The 17,329-nt window shown below is 51.1% G+C and overlaps 1 protein-coding gene across 3 annotated transcripts in view; it reads left to right on the top strand.

The window, feature by feature from the left end:
• The first annotated feature begins 1,990 nt into the window (after positions 1–1,990).
• Positions 1,991–17,329, top strand: part of Ptch1 (patched 1) — a 64,834-nt gene continuing 49,495 nt past the window's right edge. The window contains exons 1-2 of one of the 3 annotated variants that reach the window (XM_036189146.1): positions 1,991–2,499; positions 11,630–11,822. In XM_036189146.1, coding sequence (XP_036045039.1) covers positions 2,497–2,499; positions 11,630–11,822 — 196 coding nt within the window. In that variant the 5' untranslated portion in view covers positions 1,991–2,496. Of the gene's footprint in view, positions 2,500–9,221; positions 10,110–10,843; positions 11,019–11,629; positions 11,823–17,329 lie in introns of those variants that run through there. The other 2 variants (XM_036189145.1, XM_036189147.1) reach the window with 2 other exon arrangements.

Below are 17,329 nucleotides of genomic sequence, written 5' to 3'. Positions count from 1 at the left end.
ACTATGAATTCTGTATTTGAAAACTGAGTGCCAAAGAAACATCCAGCATCACACAAACTGCTAACATCTAAGGCTCTCCAAATGAGTGTTCATTCTTATCAGCCTTGATCAAATTCAAAAGGAGCAAGTAGCCACATGTGCTACAAAAGAGGTCTTCCTTTTAACTAGAAAATGCCAACTTTATAAGGTCTCTGGAAATTCTCCCACGTAACAGCTTTTACTAGAGGGCACCTAAACACCCTTTGCATAGCTCTTTTTTCTCATCTCCCTTCTCTTTCATATTCTAGATCACTCTGTTTGCAGATATAGCCATTTTCCCATCCTTACAGATGAAGAGGGGCTCCTTAGATATGATGTTAAGGGAGATGCTGGGGTGGTGTTTTTGCTGTCCTTCCTCTGCCTCCCTTTCTCTTTTCTTCCCCTCTCTTTCTGTTTCTTCCTCTCACCTTTTCTACTCCCCTTTTTTCTTACCTTTCTCCCTTCCCCTTTTCTTTCTTCTCTCACATCCTTCCTTCCTCTACCCCTTCCTTTTCTTCTCTTCCTCCCTTCTTTTCCTTCCTTTCCCCCTCTCTCCCCTCTCTCCCTTTCCTTTCTCCTCGTTTCTTCTCTCTCTCTGTTTCCTTCCCTCCCTTCCTCACTTTCTTTCATTCTTTCTTTTCTTCAGTTATGACTCAGAATCCAGCGTTTGGCTAACCCTCATTTTACTTCATTTTGACAAAAGTCAGTTGGCATGAAACCTATTCCTAGACCAGCCTAATTCACATGTTTGTCCAGCATTCTGATGCTTAATTACTCAAAGCTCTTCAAGTGCAAACATTCTGGCAACTCAAATGACCCTATTAAAGAACATCATCTCATGGTGAGGGATAAATGGTAACTCCCGGGATTATTATTATTTAATAACTCGTGGGCTTGGGCATGTCCCCACACACACCTAATCACAGTCAGCTAGAATGAAGAGCCCACAGGCCAACTTTGGGGGCTGGGGTGTGGCTTGGTGGTGGAGGTTTGCCTACCTAGCATACACAAGGTTGGTCAGGCTGCTATGCTAGAAGACCAGCCATTGAATTCTTGATAGCCTTCACCTTGGCCGCCTCCCCCGACGCCTTCGCATCTAGAATTTATCTTTATAATGTAGTCCATTTAAAACGTCATCTCCCAGCTGTATATGAAACAGGGTGTACCAAGCAGTTTAACAGATACATGCAACTCTTTCCTGAACAGGCCCTTGAAATCCAAGGGGAGAGGCCCTGCAGGACCCACCAGCGCCTCCACCCCAAACCAACCACCCGAGGTTACCTGTTACAGGAACGCAGCGTGGGTGGGATCATTTGGGTGGTATCCCCCCAAAACCACAGTAATTGGAGGGGAAAGGAAGCAAATATCAATTAGGATCCCTCAGCCCTTTCCTGGTTTGGATTCCAAGGAGCCCCACCTTGGTGTCTTCAGAAGTAGTGGCTTCCCAGGTCAGCCAACAAAAAATCAAAACAATCAAGCCCCCCCCCCCCCCATCCCTGCCGCCCCAACCCAGCACCCACATTGGTCTCCTTTCCCAGGAAACTTCTGTGATATGCCCACGACCATGCTGTGTGCCTGGGGATTGTCAACTGTAACACTGACAGCTTCTCGGAGCTTTGTGAGAAAGTGAGCAGGGCGGGGCAAGGTGCTGTCTTTTGGGAGCACCCCCCCCAACACACACACACACACACACACACACACACACACACACACACACACACACACACACATTGCAGGCTGCGGGGAAGTTAAAATGCACTTCCTAGTTGCCCCCCCACCCCATCCTCCCCAACCCAGGGTTCTGGAACTGTGGCCAAAAGGAACGCAGCCACTCTGGGAGGGGGGGGGGGGCGCCGGGTGGCGGCGAAGAGGGCCGAGGACCCCCCGCACTGAGGCTGCAGGGGGCGTGTAGGGGGTGGCCAGGGCTCGCCAGGGCTCGCCGGCTGGGCGCCTCCCAGGACCGTGGGGAGGGAAGCCTGTTTACCCAGGAGGGCTGCACTGATAGCACGTTTCTCCAGTTTACTTTGCCTTCCTTGGGTTTATTGTAGAGGGGTAAAGTTTTCGGATCCGTCACGTGACCCTGACAGGTCCTGCCTATGGCGCGGCAGACCACCCACGCCGAGGGCCATGGACCTGCTTAATAGAAACAGGCTTGTAATTGTGAGTCCGCGCCGCACTCCGCCGAAAGCCTGCGGCGGCCCCGCGCGCCGAGGTTTTTACACTTTCCGTTCCTTTTGTAAAGACGGAGGAGGAGGAGAAGACGAAGACGAAGACCGGGGAAAGAGACGGCGACAGGGCAGACAAAGAGACCCGCGGCGACAGGGCCCGGGAGAGTCGAAGGGAGACAGGGAGAAGACTGAGCCACGCAGCACCAGCCAAGGGGGGCCCCGGGAAATTAATAAAAGGAATTGATGTGAACCTCACGGCCAGCGTCTGCGCCATCGGCTGCTGCGCTCCGGCCAAGGGCTGAGGCCGGCTATGGTGAGTGTGCCGTGTCCCCGGGGACGCCCCGCGCCTAGCCCCGACCCCTGGGCCGGCAAGGAGGGCGGGCGGCCGGGAGGCTGCAGCTCCGGGGTGCAGGATCCAGGTCCGCGTCCCCACGCTCGCCCACGGCTCGCACGCCAGGACCCCTGCCCCCAGGCCGACCCGGCAAGGAGGAGAGCTGGCTGTGTCGCGCGGGAGGAACGACTCCGGGAGGTAGTTCCCACGGCGGGGGTCGCCTGGGATCCTATTTGCACGCTTGAAAGGGTCGCCACCTTGGCTTCCGTTCCGCGAGCCGGGTGGTGACTACTGCCTGGCCAGCGCAGGCAGCGCGGCTGATGGATGGAAGGGTTTGTGGCGAGAGTGACAGTGTTAGGGGGAGGGCAGGGGGCTGCTCAAGGGAGCACGCGCGCCGCAGATGCTTTTCTGGGAACCCCGGACGCCAACTGGAGGTGACTAGTGTACCCACACGTAGGGCTGGCGGCCGCGCGCGCAGACACCTGGCTAAACGCGACACCTAGAGCGGAGAGAAGCGCCTTGTCCAAGCCGCGGGCTCCTCCCTGCTGCGGTTCGGTTCGTGAGGAGAAAAGAGGCCAAGGGCCCTTTGAGTTCACTGCTGGGCATGGGTAGAGGAGAGGGGTGTGTGCTGACTCCTGTGCCTACGGAGTAGGGCACTCTGGTGCCTGTCACCCATTAAAGAGGTAGGCGGGTGGCGCAGTGCCCAGAACGCTGTGTGGGGCCTCAGGGGAGCCTCGAAGTAGGTTTTACTGGCCCAGACCCTCATGGAATGAGTCCGTCCCAACACAGGAACCCCCCCCCCTTCCCGTTCCCAAAGACTGCTTTCGGTGACACGTGGTATCTTCATGTATTTAAGTCCATGTTTAAAAACTGGTGTGTTTCTGATGTCAATGTCTGTCTCATAAGAACCACCATGAGGAGTCTTGTTCATGAACGACACCAGAGACCCATGTTGTGTTGGACCCGGGTGAGACCATCATCTTCCCTTTTTATCCTGTCTTCTTCCCTCAGAAATAGGTAGAAATAATGAAGACTGTCACTGGGTGCCTCTAAATAGTTAATAATAGGACCACCAAGTTCTTGAACCACAATAGTTATTTTCATCGTTCTGTGTGTGTTCGGATTGTTTTTTCTTCTTCTTGGCTCCGGTTCTTCAACATGCAATTAGTTGCCTCCACAAAGCAAGACAATGCTTTTTGGTGTCATCCTTTGTTACTGTAACATTATTTCTGGGTGGTTCTTCGGGAAACATTGTTGCCTCAGGTGCATTGTGCTCTGTGTTGTAAAACAAGGGCCTTTCAATTGTGAATGTGTGTGTTCCAGTTGTCACCCAGCGTCCTTCCACCAGGCAATAAAATGCCTTTGAATCCATGATCTTTTTAAATTAAAATGTTGAACCAAGGTGACACCAATAGGCCCTGCCATCTTAATATACTAATTAACTTTATTTTAAACTCATTGTGAGAAGTGTATCTAATTTCTGGTTATGTATTTTTGTCATAATCTGACAAGCCGTTTGAATAGGAGTTAGCACCATTTTGGAACTGTTTTGTGGAAAGAGGCTTTTAACAGATTGCTTTCAATTGTCTACAGATAAGAAATTTGTAAGATAAATATGGATTAAAATGCCCACCTTCCCCCTGTTCTGTCTCTCCCCCGTCACACACACCTTTTATTTTCTGCTGCCTCTGCCACAGTGTATAATGCCCCATTGAGACATGTAGGCGTGATGTGTAAACCGGATTAGGAGTATGAAAGAAAGACACAATAAGCTGGAATTGTTTTACTTCCCTTTCATTTCTCATGCCTATATCTCTAATAAATTTGCTCCAGCAGTGGGTCAAAGGGATCATGTTGCTCAGCTTCTTTTCCACGCAGGACCCAAAGGCAGGGAGCATTGAAATGCAGTGCGCTTTCTGCCAGAGTCAGAGCAGGGTACAGATATATTAGACGGGGAGGTAGAGAGATTATGGGAGAGTGATGGAGGGGGAAAATGCTTGGGGCTTGAGTATTTCAAGAACACATCTCTATCCATTAGAGTGGGAAAATGCAGCAGATGAGATTTAAAGAAGGGGAGGAATCAATATAGGGGTCCATGCTGAGTCTCCTGTCAGGTTCAATGAAGGCTCTGCAGTTGGTGACATACTTAGCAAAAGAAATCAGTAGTTTCTGATACTGCATAAAGCTAATTCTCCAAGTATTTAAATCACCTGCAGTGATTGATCCCGACATTTCTGGGACCTTCTAAGGATACCTCCTCTTGGCTACCCTCCCCACCCCCAGCTCACTGTAAGCTCCTGGGTCTGCTGTGGACCTTTTATTTACTCCTTTGTGGAGTTGGGAGCAGCTTCCCATTAACGAAGATCAGAGGTAATTAGCAGCATTATTTTGACAAGTTGGCTAGAGCAGCTCCCCTTCCTTCAGCCTGGGGGGGCGGGGGGATAGTTAGTAAGGGCAGGAAGCTGGAGATAGAAAGAAGTGGGAAGAGTCAAGCCCAATGGTTTTACACTTCTGTGGCTTCCTTCCCACCCTTCCTGAAACTGTTTAGCCTCATTTCCTGCCGCCCTGTACAGTTGGTAGTAAGCAAATAAGACATTTGTAGAGAGCCAAGAAAATGGGGGTAAGATGGTGGCAGATTGGCTTAAGACTTACTTCTTATTCAAAATGCCTTTTAACTACCCAGGCCCTAGCCTAAAACTCATATTCTGTATCCTGTACTACCCATTCATCCATAGAACACCACATCCTCCCCTCTCTAGCCTAACCTTGTAACATCCATATGGACTATCACACCCCCTTCCTCACTGCATCCCATTCTTGCAACAAGAATATTGCAGGATTTTAGTATCATATTTTCAATTCTTTGAATTTCCGGAAGACTGTTAAACTTGATGGGGGAAATGATGACTAAGCCTAGGGTCAAATGGCTGGAACATCTTTGCCCCTTTATTCGCTTATATGGATCTTAAAGATTCACTTATTTTCATCTGAGAAGCCAGTGAAAAGTTAAACCTCAACAAGTCTGGCACCCATAACTTTGCACCATTGGAACATTCCAACACAAAGGGCAGATGTTTTATCTCAGTGTCATCTTAGCACTTGAACAATCTGACATCACTTTTGAGATGTGTGTGGCATGACTGGACATCTGAAGCACTGGAACAGAGAGGGGAGGAGACAGTGAGGGGATCCAGAGCTTTGAAGGAATCTGTTATGGAATCATCAGTCCTGGATCAGGATGGGGAGAAAAGAATGACAATTTATGTTTTCAGTTGAACTTGAGTTTGAAGAGGGCACGATCACTCAAATCTGGCCTCACAGAGGCTGGCAACTCCTGCTGGTCAAGGCCCTAAGCTCTCAGTTATGTGGGGAATCACCGGGCAAAAGACCCTTAAAGGGACTCTACTGCCAGCAGACACCTTAGCAGGCCTGGCTCCTACACTCTGCTACAGGTCTGTGGAATCCTTGCGGTTAGCTGGAAGTTAACAAACCCGGTGTGGCTCAGCGGTCCCCTGCACAGGGCATGCATATTAAAGCCGACAATGCTTACAAATGTAAATAAGGGTAGATTGATTAGGAACAACATTATAGCTGGAAATGTCACACTCACATGCATCAGCAATGAGGCAAATTGGGGGCAGCCTCGGCCCTGACCACCCAAGTAGAGCAGCCTTTTTAGACTGGCTCCTCTTCCCTTTCTTAAAACGTTACAGAAACAAGGCCAATTAGATCCCCAAAGTAATTCATCTCTACGAAAAAAGCAGACCACAGGGGAAGCGGCGGGTGGGGGCTGGGGAGATTAAGATAGCGCTTGTTAGAGCCTGGGGACTGTGTCCTGAAACCTATGGGTAGAGTTTACAGGTCAGGACCATTGTCTGGGATGCTGAGAAGTTAACCTATGCAACAGCGGGCGAGGGGTTGTAGAGCATTGCAAACCTCAGGGTTCCATGTTCAAAACGTTTAAGAATTAAGTCAAACCAAGGGAAAAGCGCCCGAGTGGAAGAGGCTTTGCATAGCTAGATTATAGTTTCATTCTAGAATCCCAGAATCCAAACAGCTATACTGCCACCAAAGAAGTAAAAACCTGGGAGTGGGGTTGGGGGCAGCAAATGCTTGGGAGTAAAATATTGTAAGGAACTTGAAAGACAACTTTCATAGGGCTATGTGGTTACCTGCCTGCCATACATATAGCCAGCTTTAAATTTAAAATCAGGCTGACCTTTGAACTCGAGGTGTCACCCTCAAGTTTCGAAAACAATCTAATTTCCAAGAGTACGAAATGTGAAAGCTAAAATAGTAGTCCATCCTTGTCTGCTTTATGCTGATAACCAAACTATCTGAGAGAAGGATTTTACTCTAAGGCTTAACAGCTCTGCTTCCAGCACGTTGCTCGCTGTTAACAGTAGTGTCCTTCCCCTCACTCTGCATGCCTTCCCTTCAGGATTTTTCAGCTGCACTTCCGAAAGTCAGTTGTTGAAAAATCACGTGCTCCCTGGTGTTAGGAATTTTGAATTTCCGCGCTGGCCCGGCACTCGGGTCCTCTTCCTTATCCTGTGAGCACCCCAAACGTATCTACTCGGTCACTGTTCTCAGATTCACCACCCCGCTTCAGGAACCACACAGGTTTTGTGGGTTTGGGATTCGGGATGGCAAAGCGTCCTAGGGAAGCCCGGAAGGAGATAAGGCTGTGGGGGCGGGGGAGGGGGGCAGGCTCGGCAGCAAGGAAGGATTGCAACGCGGTAGGAGGGGAAGGCTCCGTCCTCCCGGAGCCGCGTGCACTGCCCCTGCCTTGCTGCAGCCTGCGCCTCTGAATGGAAGGGCCGAAGCGCAGCCATTGGCCGTCAGCAGGGAGACAGTGCGCGCATTGGGCAGCGCGAGGGGGCCGGGCCGCTTTCAGGAATGTACTACGGCGTGTCCGGCACGTCTGTCCGCGCCGACTAGGCGCGCACACCATTCAGTGTCAGGGAAGGCGGTGCGTTCGGCGTTGAGAGCTCGGGGCGCGCACGCCCAGCGCGCCGACAGGGTTACCTGCTGCGCCCGCGCCCTGCGCAGGCCCCAGACCGGAGCGGGTGTGCGCGTGCGCGCTAACGCGTGCGCGCGGACAGGCCGCTTGGTCTGGGTCACGTGGCGGATCAGGCTCCGCCTTCTCCCCCGCTCCTCCCCCTTTCCCTCCATCTGGGTTTCTTTCTTTCCTTTCCTTTTTTTTTTTTTTTTCAATGAACACACACAGTGTGCATCTTAAAGCCACACCGCCCCATTTCACGGCTTCAGTTGGCTTCTCACTACTACGGTTCCCTCTACAGTTCAAGTGGGAAAAGAAAAATAATAGGATATAGCAGAATCCAGTGTTTGTGGGTCTGGTGTCTACTGCAGGGAGGAACTTAACTTGAAAACTTAATGGAGAATGGAATGTGCTTTCTTAAGTGTTGGGTTTTTTTTTCCCCCTTAAAGAGCGTAGTTGTGTAGACGGTTTAATTTGTCACTGGCTCCAGGACTCCCCCACCCCCCACCCCGCTAAAGTCGCTTGTTTTTTGTTCAACGTAAAGTGAATCCCCAGGATGTCTTGGTGACACTGGGCGCAATATTGGGACAAATCCTCAAGATCTGTGCACAATTTGTTTCAAATGAATCCGACATCAAAGCCTTTATTCTCTCCTACGTCACACTATTAAAAATTACTGGATGCACACCAAGTTTTGTAATTTAAAAAAAGCTTAAAATTGACGTTTAAAATGTGTTTAATTCAAGGTGGGGTTCCAGATCAAACCCAAATAATCAGGAGATTTCTCAATTCCATTTCTCTGGACTGCTGAAAAGATTGTTTCATTTTATATATTAAAAATTCAAATAAAAAAGTCTCTACTTCTACGAGACTATGTGTCTGGGTTCTCTTTACAAACTCTTTCAAATTGGACTGTATTGTGTATAGTTTTCTTTTGCAGGGGAGGGGGTGCCAGGGGATTTTTTTTTTAAGGGTGGCTTTCCCCAACATCTTTGCTCTCCTCTTTAACTTTTCATTTTGTTTATCTTAATACGAGGCGTTGTTCCCTGCGAGAGTCTAAGTCTTGCCTTTGGTTATAAAAGAAAAGAGGAGAAAAAAAAATTGGCACACACTGGCGCACTATCCACCACCCTGTCATTATTGGTGCAAGCCTGGGAATTCAAGGCGGACCTCCCAGTATTTGCTGCAGCTTGAGGCCAAAGTGTCTCTAAAAGGGTTTTCTTTGAGGAATCTCAGAAATTGTTTAAGCGCTTAAAAAATATTACATGTCCCCCGTGTCTATCCTGAGGCAAATGCTCCTGTATGTGTGAGCGTGTGCGTGTGTGTTTGCGCGCGCGCTCGCAAAAGGCGTCTCACAAAAAGAAGACACTGTTGAAAAGAAAAGAAATAGGAAAGAAAGGAGGGAGCATTCCTTAATGGAAGTATTGCATGAGAGAAGGTTGGCGCTGAGCGCCCCCCCCCCCCCAGCCGGGGATGCACACACGGGGGTTGCCTACCTGGGTGGTCTCTCTACTTTGGTGAGCTGTTGCTAAGCAGCTAATAATAGTCATGTTTGCTGAGTAATTTCTGCCCTCCGCGAGCCAATCGCGTCGCAGAAACCCAAGCCATCTGACAGCCCCGGGGGCGGGAGTTCCAGCCTTTTTCTCTTTCGCTCGCTCTCTCCCCCTCCACCCCCTCCCCTCCTCCTCCTCTTTCTCCAAATGGAGAGAGTTCTTTTTTTTCTTCTTCCATCTCATCTATTGAGTCAAGGAGCTGCTGCGGCCGCTGCCCGCTGCACACACACAGAGCAGAGTCCCCAGGTCCCGGGAGCGAGAGAGGCGCGCGGCGCGGGGGCAGAATGGTCCAGCGGGTCGGTGAGGAGAACAAGAAAGCAGAGTCCGGGACCAAGCAGCCACCGCGAACCCAGCAGTCCGATAACGAGCAGCCGTTTCAGAAGCCACCACCGCCAACCCCAGCCGCAGAAGCAGCGGGAGCAGCAGCAGCGGGAGCAGCAGCTGCCCCGGCCCGGCATCGCTGAGACCCGCCGGGCACCGTCGCGTCGCCGGCAGCGGGCGCCAAGGGAGCCAGCGCGAGTGGCGGGGTTCTGCGCGCGCCTTCTGCCGTGAAGGGGTCGCAGCGTGGGGCGGGAACGTTTGGGGGGACTTGGGGACCGCGAGGCGTGCCCTGGAAGCGCCGGCTCTCGCCCTCCCGCGAGCTGGATGTGGGCAGCGGCGGCCGCAGAGACCTCGGGACCCACGCGCAATGTGGCAATGGAAGGCGCAGGGTCTGAGTCCCCGGCAGCGGCCACGGCCGCAGCACCCGCAGCGCCCGCCGTGTGAGCGGCAGCAGCGGGTCTGTCACCCGGAGCCGGAGTCCCCGGCGGCCAGCAGCGTCCTCGCGAGCCGAGCGCCCAGGCGCGCCCGGAGCCCGCGGCGGCGGCGGCGGCGGCAACATGGCCTCGGCTGGTAACGCCGCCGGGGCCCTGGGCAGGCAGGCCGGCGGCGGGAGGCGCAGACGGACCGGGGGACCGCACTGCGCCGCGCCGGACCGGGACTATCTGCACCGGCCCAGCTACTGCGACGCCGCCTTCGCTCTGGAGCAAATTTCCAAGGTGCACGACTGTTCCCTCCTCCCTCTCCACTCTTACTTCTTCTTCCTCTTTGGGATCCCTGCCACACACGCACACAGACACCCTCCTGAGAAAGCAGAAGACAAGTGAAGGCTGAAATTTTCAAACCCTCCCTCCGGACTTCGGAGGAAAGGGCTGTCTGAGGTCCGCAGGGGGTGGAGGGGTGCGTGCGTGCGTGTGTATGTGCGTGTGTGGTGTGTGCGCGCGCACACGCCCTCCCTGGTGTGCCTTTTCCGGAGTTTTGGAAACCGTCCTGAGTGGACCACCTTCAAGGCGGCCGCGGTGCAGCACTGCCCCCGGCCCTAGCGCCCTTCACCCGCGCCCCTACCCTCGGCTGTAGCCTAAACCTCCGCGTTGCCACATTTCTTAACCTCTTCGTGGGGGAGGCGGAGTGGAGAGAGGCGGAGAGAGGCAGAGGGGAGGGAGCCAAAGTAAAGGTGGTTTCCTTTTTTGGCAGCCGGTTCTGCTTTCGTTGAGCTTGAAATCTCTGCTTCCTTAAAAATTATTCTCGGGAGAGGACGTCCCCTCTCTTCCAGGTTTTGGGCCGCCTCTTCTCCCAGCCTGCCGGAGAGAGGGGCAATTGTAAACAAGTTGCCACCTTAAATCTTTGGTGCTGGTGTGCGGAACGGCCGGGTTCATTGTGTTTACGAGGCTGGCTGAAATGTGTGGAATCCAGGGAAGGCGAGCACCTAGCCTTGGGCCCGTAGGGTCCCTGGCCAGCACCAGGGCTCCGCAGTCCCGAGAGCAGCCTGCGCCCAGCCAGGACCCCCGCCGGCGCCGGCCTGGGCCTCTTCCCCGTACACTCGGCTGTTTTTTTTAAAGATTTCACCAGGAGGGAGTGGGAGAGGAGGGAAAGATCCTTGTGGCCGCCCTCTTCAGAGCACAAATAGTGTAAGTTGCAGATGGCTGCTGCACTTCCTAACTGAGCTCCTGTGGCATCTCCCAAAGCCATTTCAAAGTATCTAGAGGAGCCCTGGTTGCCGGGCTTACCACGTGGATCCCCGCGTGCAGCCACGCCAGGCCGGGGGCCATAAGGTCCACGGTCGCTATATATTGTCCCTAAGTGCGCTTGCGTTCTTCACCCGCCTCCGGGGTACCCGAAGAGGCCGAACGGCTGGAGCAGGACTTAGGGCAAAGGGGGTCGTGGCCTGGTGGTTTAGTGTTGGGTTTCTCCACTAGGATCACTCAGGCCCTACCTCTCCAGGTCCGAGACACTAGTGCCTGCCTGCTTTCGTTGGCTCCTCTGTTAGCCTCTTTCTCCAGCTCCCCAAGTCTCATTCAGGGATGGTGCCCAGACTGCGTGGGGGCGCCCTGTGTCCCTAGGGTGTAGTTCCCACGCTGCAGCCTCGCTCTGATTTACAACCTAGTCCCCCATGACCCTGGGGCTCTCCCTGAGCCACAGCCGCCCATGCCCTCCACTGCTGGGGAGGGGGTGTCCCCAGGCGGGTGTGCACGAATAGTGACTCCTAGGCATTCACTCCTCCTTTCTGCTTCGTCCCCAGGGGAAGGCTACTGGCCGGAAAGCACCGCTGTGGCTGAGAGCGAAGTTTCAGAGACTCTTATTTAAACTGGGTTGTTACATTCAAAAGAACTGCGGCAAGTTTTTGGTTGTGGGTCTTCTCATATTTGGGGCCTTCGCTGTGGGATTAAAGGCAGCTAATCTCGAGACCAACGTGGAAGAACTGTGGGTAGAAGGTAAGAGACCCGGCGCGCGTCTTTCGTCTTCCTTCCCTTCCCGGTGTTTGATAAAGATATTTGCCAGTCTGCACCTAGAGCCTGGCTGTGGCCAGCGAAGCCCCTGCCCGCACTAGGGGCGACTGTTTATTGTTTGCATGCCTGGCCCATGGCCAGGCCCGCCCGACAAAGGCCGCGCTGTAATCTACTCGGGGCGCTGCGCCTGCTAGGTGTGGTGGGAGAGAGTGGCGGGGGCGCCAGGCCCCTGCGCGGGTCGGACCACTCGGCATGGCCCGCGGGGGGGGGGGGTGGTCCCCGAGGTTCGCCACAGCCGCCCGCCTGGCTCTGGCCAGGGTCCCAGTGGCCGGAGGAGGGCCTCTCGGATCTGGGCTTCTGGGTTGGACTTCCTTCCCTCCCCCCACCCACCCACCGCGTTTGCGGAGAAAGGAGAGGGGGTGGAGGGCAAGGCCACCCCTCTAGCTGCAGGGAGTGTGCGCGCCCCCGGGGCGCGCGGGGGGCGGGCGCCGCGCGGGCTTGCGGAGGCGGCCGCGTGTGTGGTCCTGTTTTTGGACTGCTTTCAACTCTGGGGGAAAAAAACATTTGTCTCAAGGTACAAAAAAAAAAAAGGGGGGAGGCGGGGGAGGGGGTTGAAAAAAATAGTAAAGCACAAACTGAAGCGCGTGTTTGCAAAGTAGATTAATGTTTCCTCGCGGGTGGGGCTTTTTAAATGGAATTATTCTGGGGGGAGGCTTGGCAGGCTTGCAAGAATGAAATGTATTTTTTTTTTTAAAGAATGCAGGTTTGGTGGGAGGGGCCACGGGAGCTCCTCCTGGGGTTTGTGTGCGGGTCTTTTATCCACGTTCCTGGATTGGGGGGGGGGGGGTTGGGGACCTGCTTTAGAAAAGGACTTGTTAATTGAAAATAGGTTCGCCGTTCCCCCCCCCCCCCACCCCACCACTATGGACGCTTTTATGCCCTTTGTGGTTATAGGCTTTTTTTTTCTCCGTTGGTCGTTTCTCAGTTATCTCTTTGAAAGGAATCAATCCCTTGTTTGAAAACATTTTAGCCTCAGGCAAACACTGCTATGGGCGTCAGAGTAGTGGAGCAAATATTTCAACCCCAAGTATCTGGTGCGTGTCTACCTTAAGCCACCCAGGACAGAATTTGGAAACCGGAGTTAATGAGTGGTCTTGGAAACTAACCTTCGAGAATATTCTCCTTTCAATGTTTTGCAAACTAGTGTTGGAGTATTTAGTTGAAAAGTGACAATTAAAATAATAATCCAAATCGTTAAGAGCAGAACACATTCCTGCCTTAAGTAGCTTGGTTAATGAATACAAGTGTCTTTTGGATTGATTCCATTAGGTAATTTACCCCACTTTGCTTCCTTGTCATTGGTAGTTCAGGGAATAGTTTTATTGAGCACCCACTAGTCCCCTAGCAACAAATTTCCTGAGTTTCTATACTGTTTTAGGCGCTGTGGTGGGAGACAGTGCCCAGTGTCCTGCGCTTCGGACTTCTGGAATCACTGAGTTTAGGTTTACACTTGAACTGGTCCATGAAAGTCAAATTAGAAAAAAGGCCTTAGTGGATGTCTTGAGGCAGGCAGGGGTACTGGAGAGACCGGAAAGCAACAGGGTGCTGTAGTAGGAACAGGCCACCGCCTGCAAGACCTCCGGAAAGGAAAGATAAAGTCCTTAGCACGGGAACTGACCAGCAGGGCTGTAGTGTGGAAATAAGAGCTTTTTCCACACAGATGATCATACAACAATTTAGTTTTTAGTAGTTGGAGCAGTTGTTTCAAGAATAACATGAGATTTATGAAGGGGAACTCCAGAGTTAAGTGGGAACATGTTCAGTATGGGGGACACACCTGAGGCAGACACCCTGGCCTGCTTTTGGCATCTTGCCCCCCCCCCCACCCACACACACACACTAGTACAAACCTGGTGCGCCATCGTGCTAGGCAAACCGTCCTCTGCTGAGCCACATCATATGCGTGTATAACGTTCCATATAGCAGTTGTTACTCTTCCCAGACAATGACCATGAGTGGTTATCTACATGTCCATTCATGTTCACTTTACCTACCATTGATTTAGGTCATTTAGTCTGATACTGCCTTGGCCTCGTTCATTCATTTATTCATTCTTGCCTTCTACAAGAAGCAAGTTTCATAAATTGGGTTGGGGAACCCATTGTCATAATAAACTAGAGGTCTTGTTTATGGTATATGGAATTTAATGAGCCTTTGCTTTTAGGAGTAAATTCCCAGTGTTTATGGGTGATGGTGGAGGTCAGTGAATTACAGTGAGCAGTAGGCCCAAGTTTAGGTTCATCTTTGCTTTAGTCTCTTAGATAAATTCTTTTATCACTGTCAGCAAAGTCATGTTATATGACTTTCAGGTTCTAGGTGTGATTACAAGAGCCAAGAGCTTGCTGTACACACAGATAAGATGAGAAGAGAGGAAAGACAGATGTAAGAGAAAAGGGAAGCTGGGGAGGTAGTTTAGAAAGGTTGCTATTTGTCATGCGATGAGTTGCCTTTGTGCTTGTGTGTGTCTATGCACAGGCTTACTGTGTGTGTCCTGTCTGCCAAAATATTTTTAATATGACCAGAAAATTAAGGAATCTCCTCGATAGCCATTTCTTTACCTTTACTTCTTGGCTTATCATCCTGAAGAAATGGAGCTTATTAAGATAGTCAGTCCATTCACCACAAAGATGAAGCCATTGTTTCCCTCCCTTCTCACAAGTACACAGAGTCTATGCGTTCATAAGTGGTAACGTTTTGATTCTGTTAAGATGTTGGTTTAATACTTGCCTTTCAAGAAACTGACCATTATATATGAGGTGACAACCTGAGTCTTAGGGTATATTTTTTGCATGTCACAGGGGTCAACAAGAGCTTACTTGTGAATGAACCAAAAAGGTTTGGAAAGGATCCTGGTGTCATTGGATTCCTACTGTCACAGAAACATGGTAGTACATAAACACAAAATCACAAATGGTGATTTCCAACTAGAAGTATTTGGTCAGTGTGGGTTCTCTGTGCCTACTCTACACCAGGCACTGCCCAAAACTCTTGAGAAAGGGTGATGACAGTCTATAGATGAGTCAGTAGATGGTTAATTGCCAAATCAGAGGAGACTTCCAGAATGGTTCTAGGCTGGGAGGGTGGAGATGAAGGACATTCTAGGCAGAAGGAAGAGGATGGGTGAAAGCTCAATTTTTTTTTTTTTTTTATGGGTGGCTTTAAGTTTTCATCTTCCATGACTAGTGAGGGCAGTGGGGGTTGGGCATCCGATGGTTTGGAAGATCTACAGGGGTGTGTGCCATGTAGAGTGGCTGGGGCCTGCAGGCTCTTTCTTCAAGATGCTGGATCCGTGGTTCTTAATTAGCTCCTGGTACTCTTCCTGATATCAGATGTGCTTGTATTTACTTCTCAGGGTGCTGAAGGAAACTAGTTTTTTGTTTGTCTTGTTTTGTTAAACCCTTCGAATTTCCCAGTGGCGTTCCTTTCTTTTGACTTAGCAGATCTGCCCTCCTGTTCTCCCTAATATCTGCATCCCTTTGCATACTCCCTCCCTCTCCTCTAGCTCTCTGTCACAAGTTTGTTGTCAAGGTGCTCCTGTGACAGAATCTCCATTTATCTCCCCGAGATAAAAGCTTAGCCAGCGCCTGGCCTCCTTTTTTGAAAAGGGCAACAACCTTGAAATGACTCCATATTGCCCTAGTCTTTGATTGCTGAGGGCTTTAAGGCCAGTATCGGAGAGGAGGATGAGAACTTATTAAAGAGAAATAGAAGACTTTACTTTTAAAAAAATTATTTGCTGGGCAGTTGCACTCTCAAGTGTGCACTGTATGCTTTCTGTGTGCTTTGCACAGTTAGAGCCGCTGCCCTTCAATTGCTCAGCCTCGGCACTCTTGCCATTTGGGACTAGATAATACTCCGCTGTGAGAGGCTATGCACACTGTAGGGTGTTCAGTAGAGCCCCTGGAATGTACCCACCAGGTCCCAGCGCACTGTCCTAGTTAAGTCAGCAGCCCCATTCATGCTAGATGCCCCAACTGAGAACCACTGAGTTGGATGATACATGACTGGGTAGAAGATCTGTACTTTGCAGGTCTAATTGGGTCTGCAAAGGCCCCTCGTGTGTGTGTGTGTGTGTGTGTGTGTGTGTGTGCACACACACACACACAATTTGATGAACAAGAGGTGGTTATTCAAAGAGCAAGTGTACACTTGGTGCAACTAAGTTGTTGTTACTCTATTCCCTTTTGTACTCAGAGAAAAATGAATGACAAGTAAAAATCACCAATAACTGCTTGCAAAAAATAGCAGGTGGCTCAGGTATTCCTCACCCAGGGCAGTTGGTGAGCTCTGAACCCATCTCTATGCTGCCCACCATTCTTGACCCACCAAGAAGTTCATTCATAAGCCAGTTTGGGTCATGGACTGTTTCAGATGCATCCAGCGCTGCTTGGAGCTTCCCAGATGACAGCTTCCAGACATGTGAGCCACTTGGTCTGTGTGTTTAGGTTATACACCACAGCTGATGCCGAGATTAGTGCTGGCTGGAGAGCTAGGGAGATTGGTCTGCTTTCCACAATACCATGTTTATATTTCATTTGGATTTCTCCTTCAATGCTGACCTGCCCATGACCCCTGGAACCCTATCCACTTTGGGTGAGGTGGTACTTAGTCCCTCTTGCTTAATTTCTCTTGCTGGGGGATAAAGAAGGGGTTTCAAGTTCTGTAGAGAGGGGTTTCTGGGTGCAGAGGGGCTTCTTGTGGCTGCCTCCCACATGGTGAGTGCCTGAGAGTGAACCCCTGAAGTGTATGCTCTGCTCAAGGGGTCATATGTCAGGGCTCTTAAATACAATATTTTACAGTTATTTTGAAGGAGACCAGATTTCATGGAAGCCATTTTCCACAAGTCTTTTATCTCTTGGCAACACTGTCTTGACACTTTAAGTGGGGGAGATGGTCCCTAAAAGTCACTGCACCCCTAGGATTCTCATATTCTACTGCTCTTACTTCCAGTGCCCTCGATAGGCTCCTGACAGGCTGCTCCCTTTCTCTTCCCTTCTTGTCACTCCCCTGCCCTCCTTGCTGCTCCTACCCACTCAATCCTAAACTGCTCAAGTTCATTTCCTCACAAGTGGGTCAACTCTGAAAAGGCCTTTCTGGTCTGTTAGGAAAGAATTGGTAGATGTGTCCTTTTCAACCAGTGGTGTGAACACTAGCTGCAGAGCAATCATATACTCCTGGGTGTGGTGGGTCCATGGGGTGCTCTATGGGCTCTGCCAGCAGAAGGGCTGCTCTTCCTGTTGAGGACTCCTGACGTTTCCCAGACTTGTAAGGTAACTTCAGGAGCCATGGACATGTTCTTTCTGTGTGTATAAAGTAAGTCTTGGCCCCCTGTCCTTGTGGCACATGATGTGGGGGAGAATTGAGCCCTTTACCATCTTTGAGCTGCTAAGTGAGACACAAACAATACATTTCCACCCAGGGACCCTACTTCA

This window comes from Onychomys torridus, chromosome 5 (assembly GCF_903995425.1).
Source record: "Onychomys torridus chromosome 5, mOncTor1.1, whole genome shotgun sequence".
NCBI lineage: Eukaryota > Metazoa > Chordata > Mammalia > Rodentia > Cricetidae > Onychomys > Onychomys torridus.
This window is presented reverse-complemented; position numbering and strand designations above follow the sequence as displayed.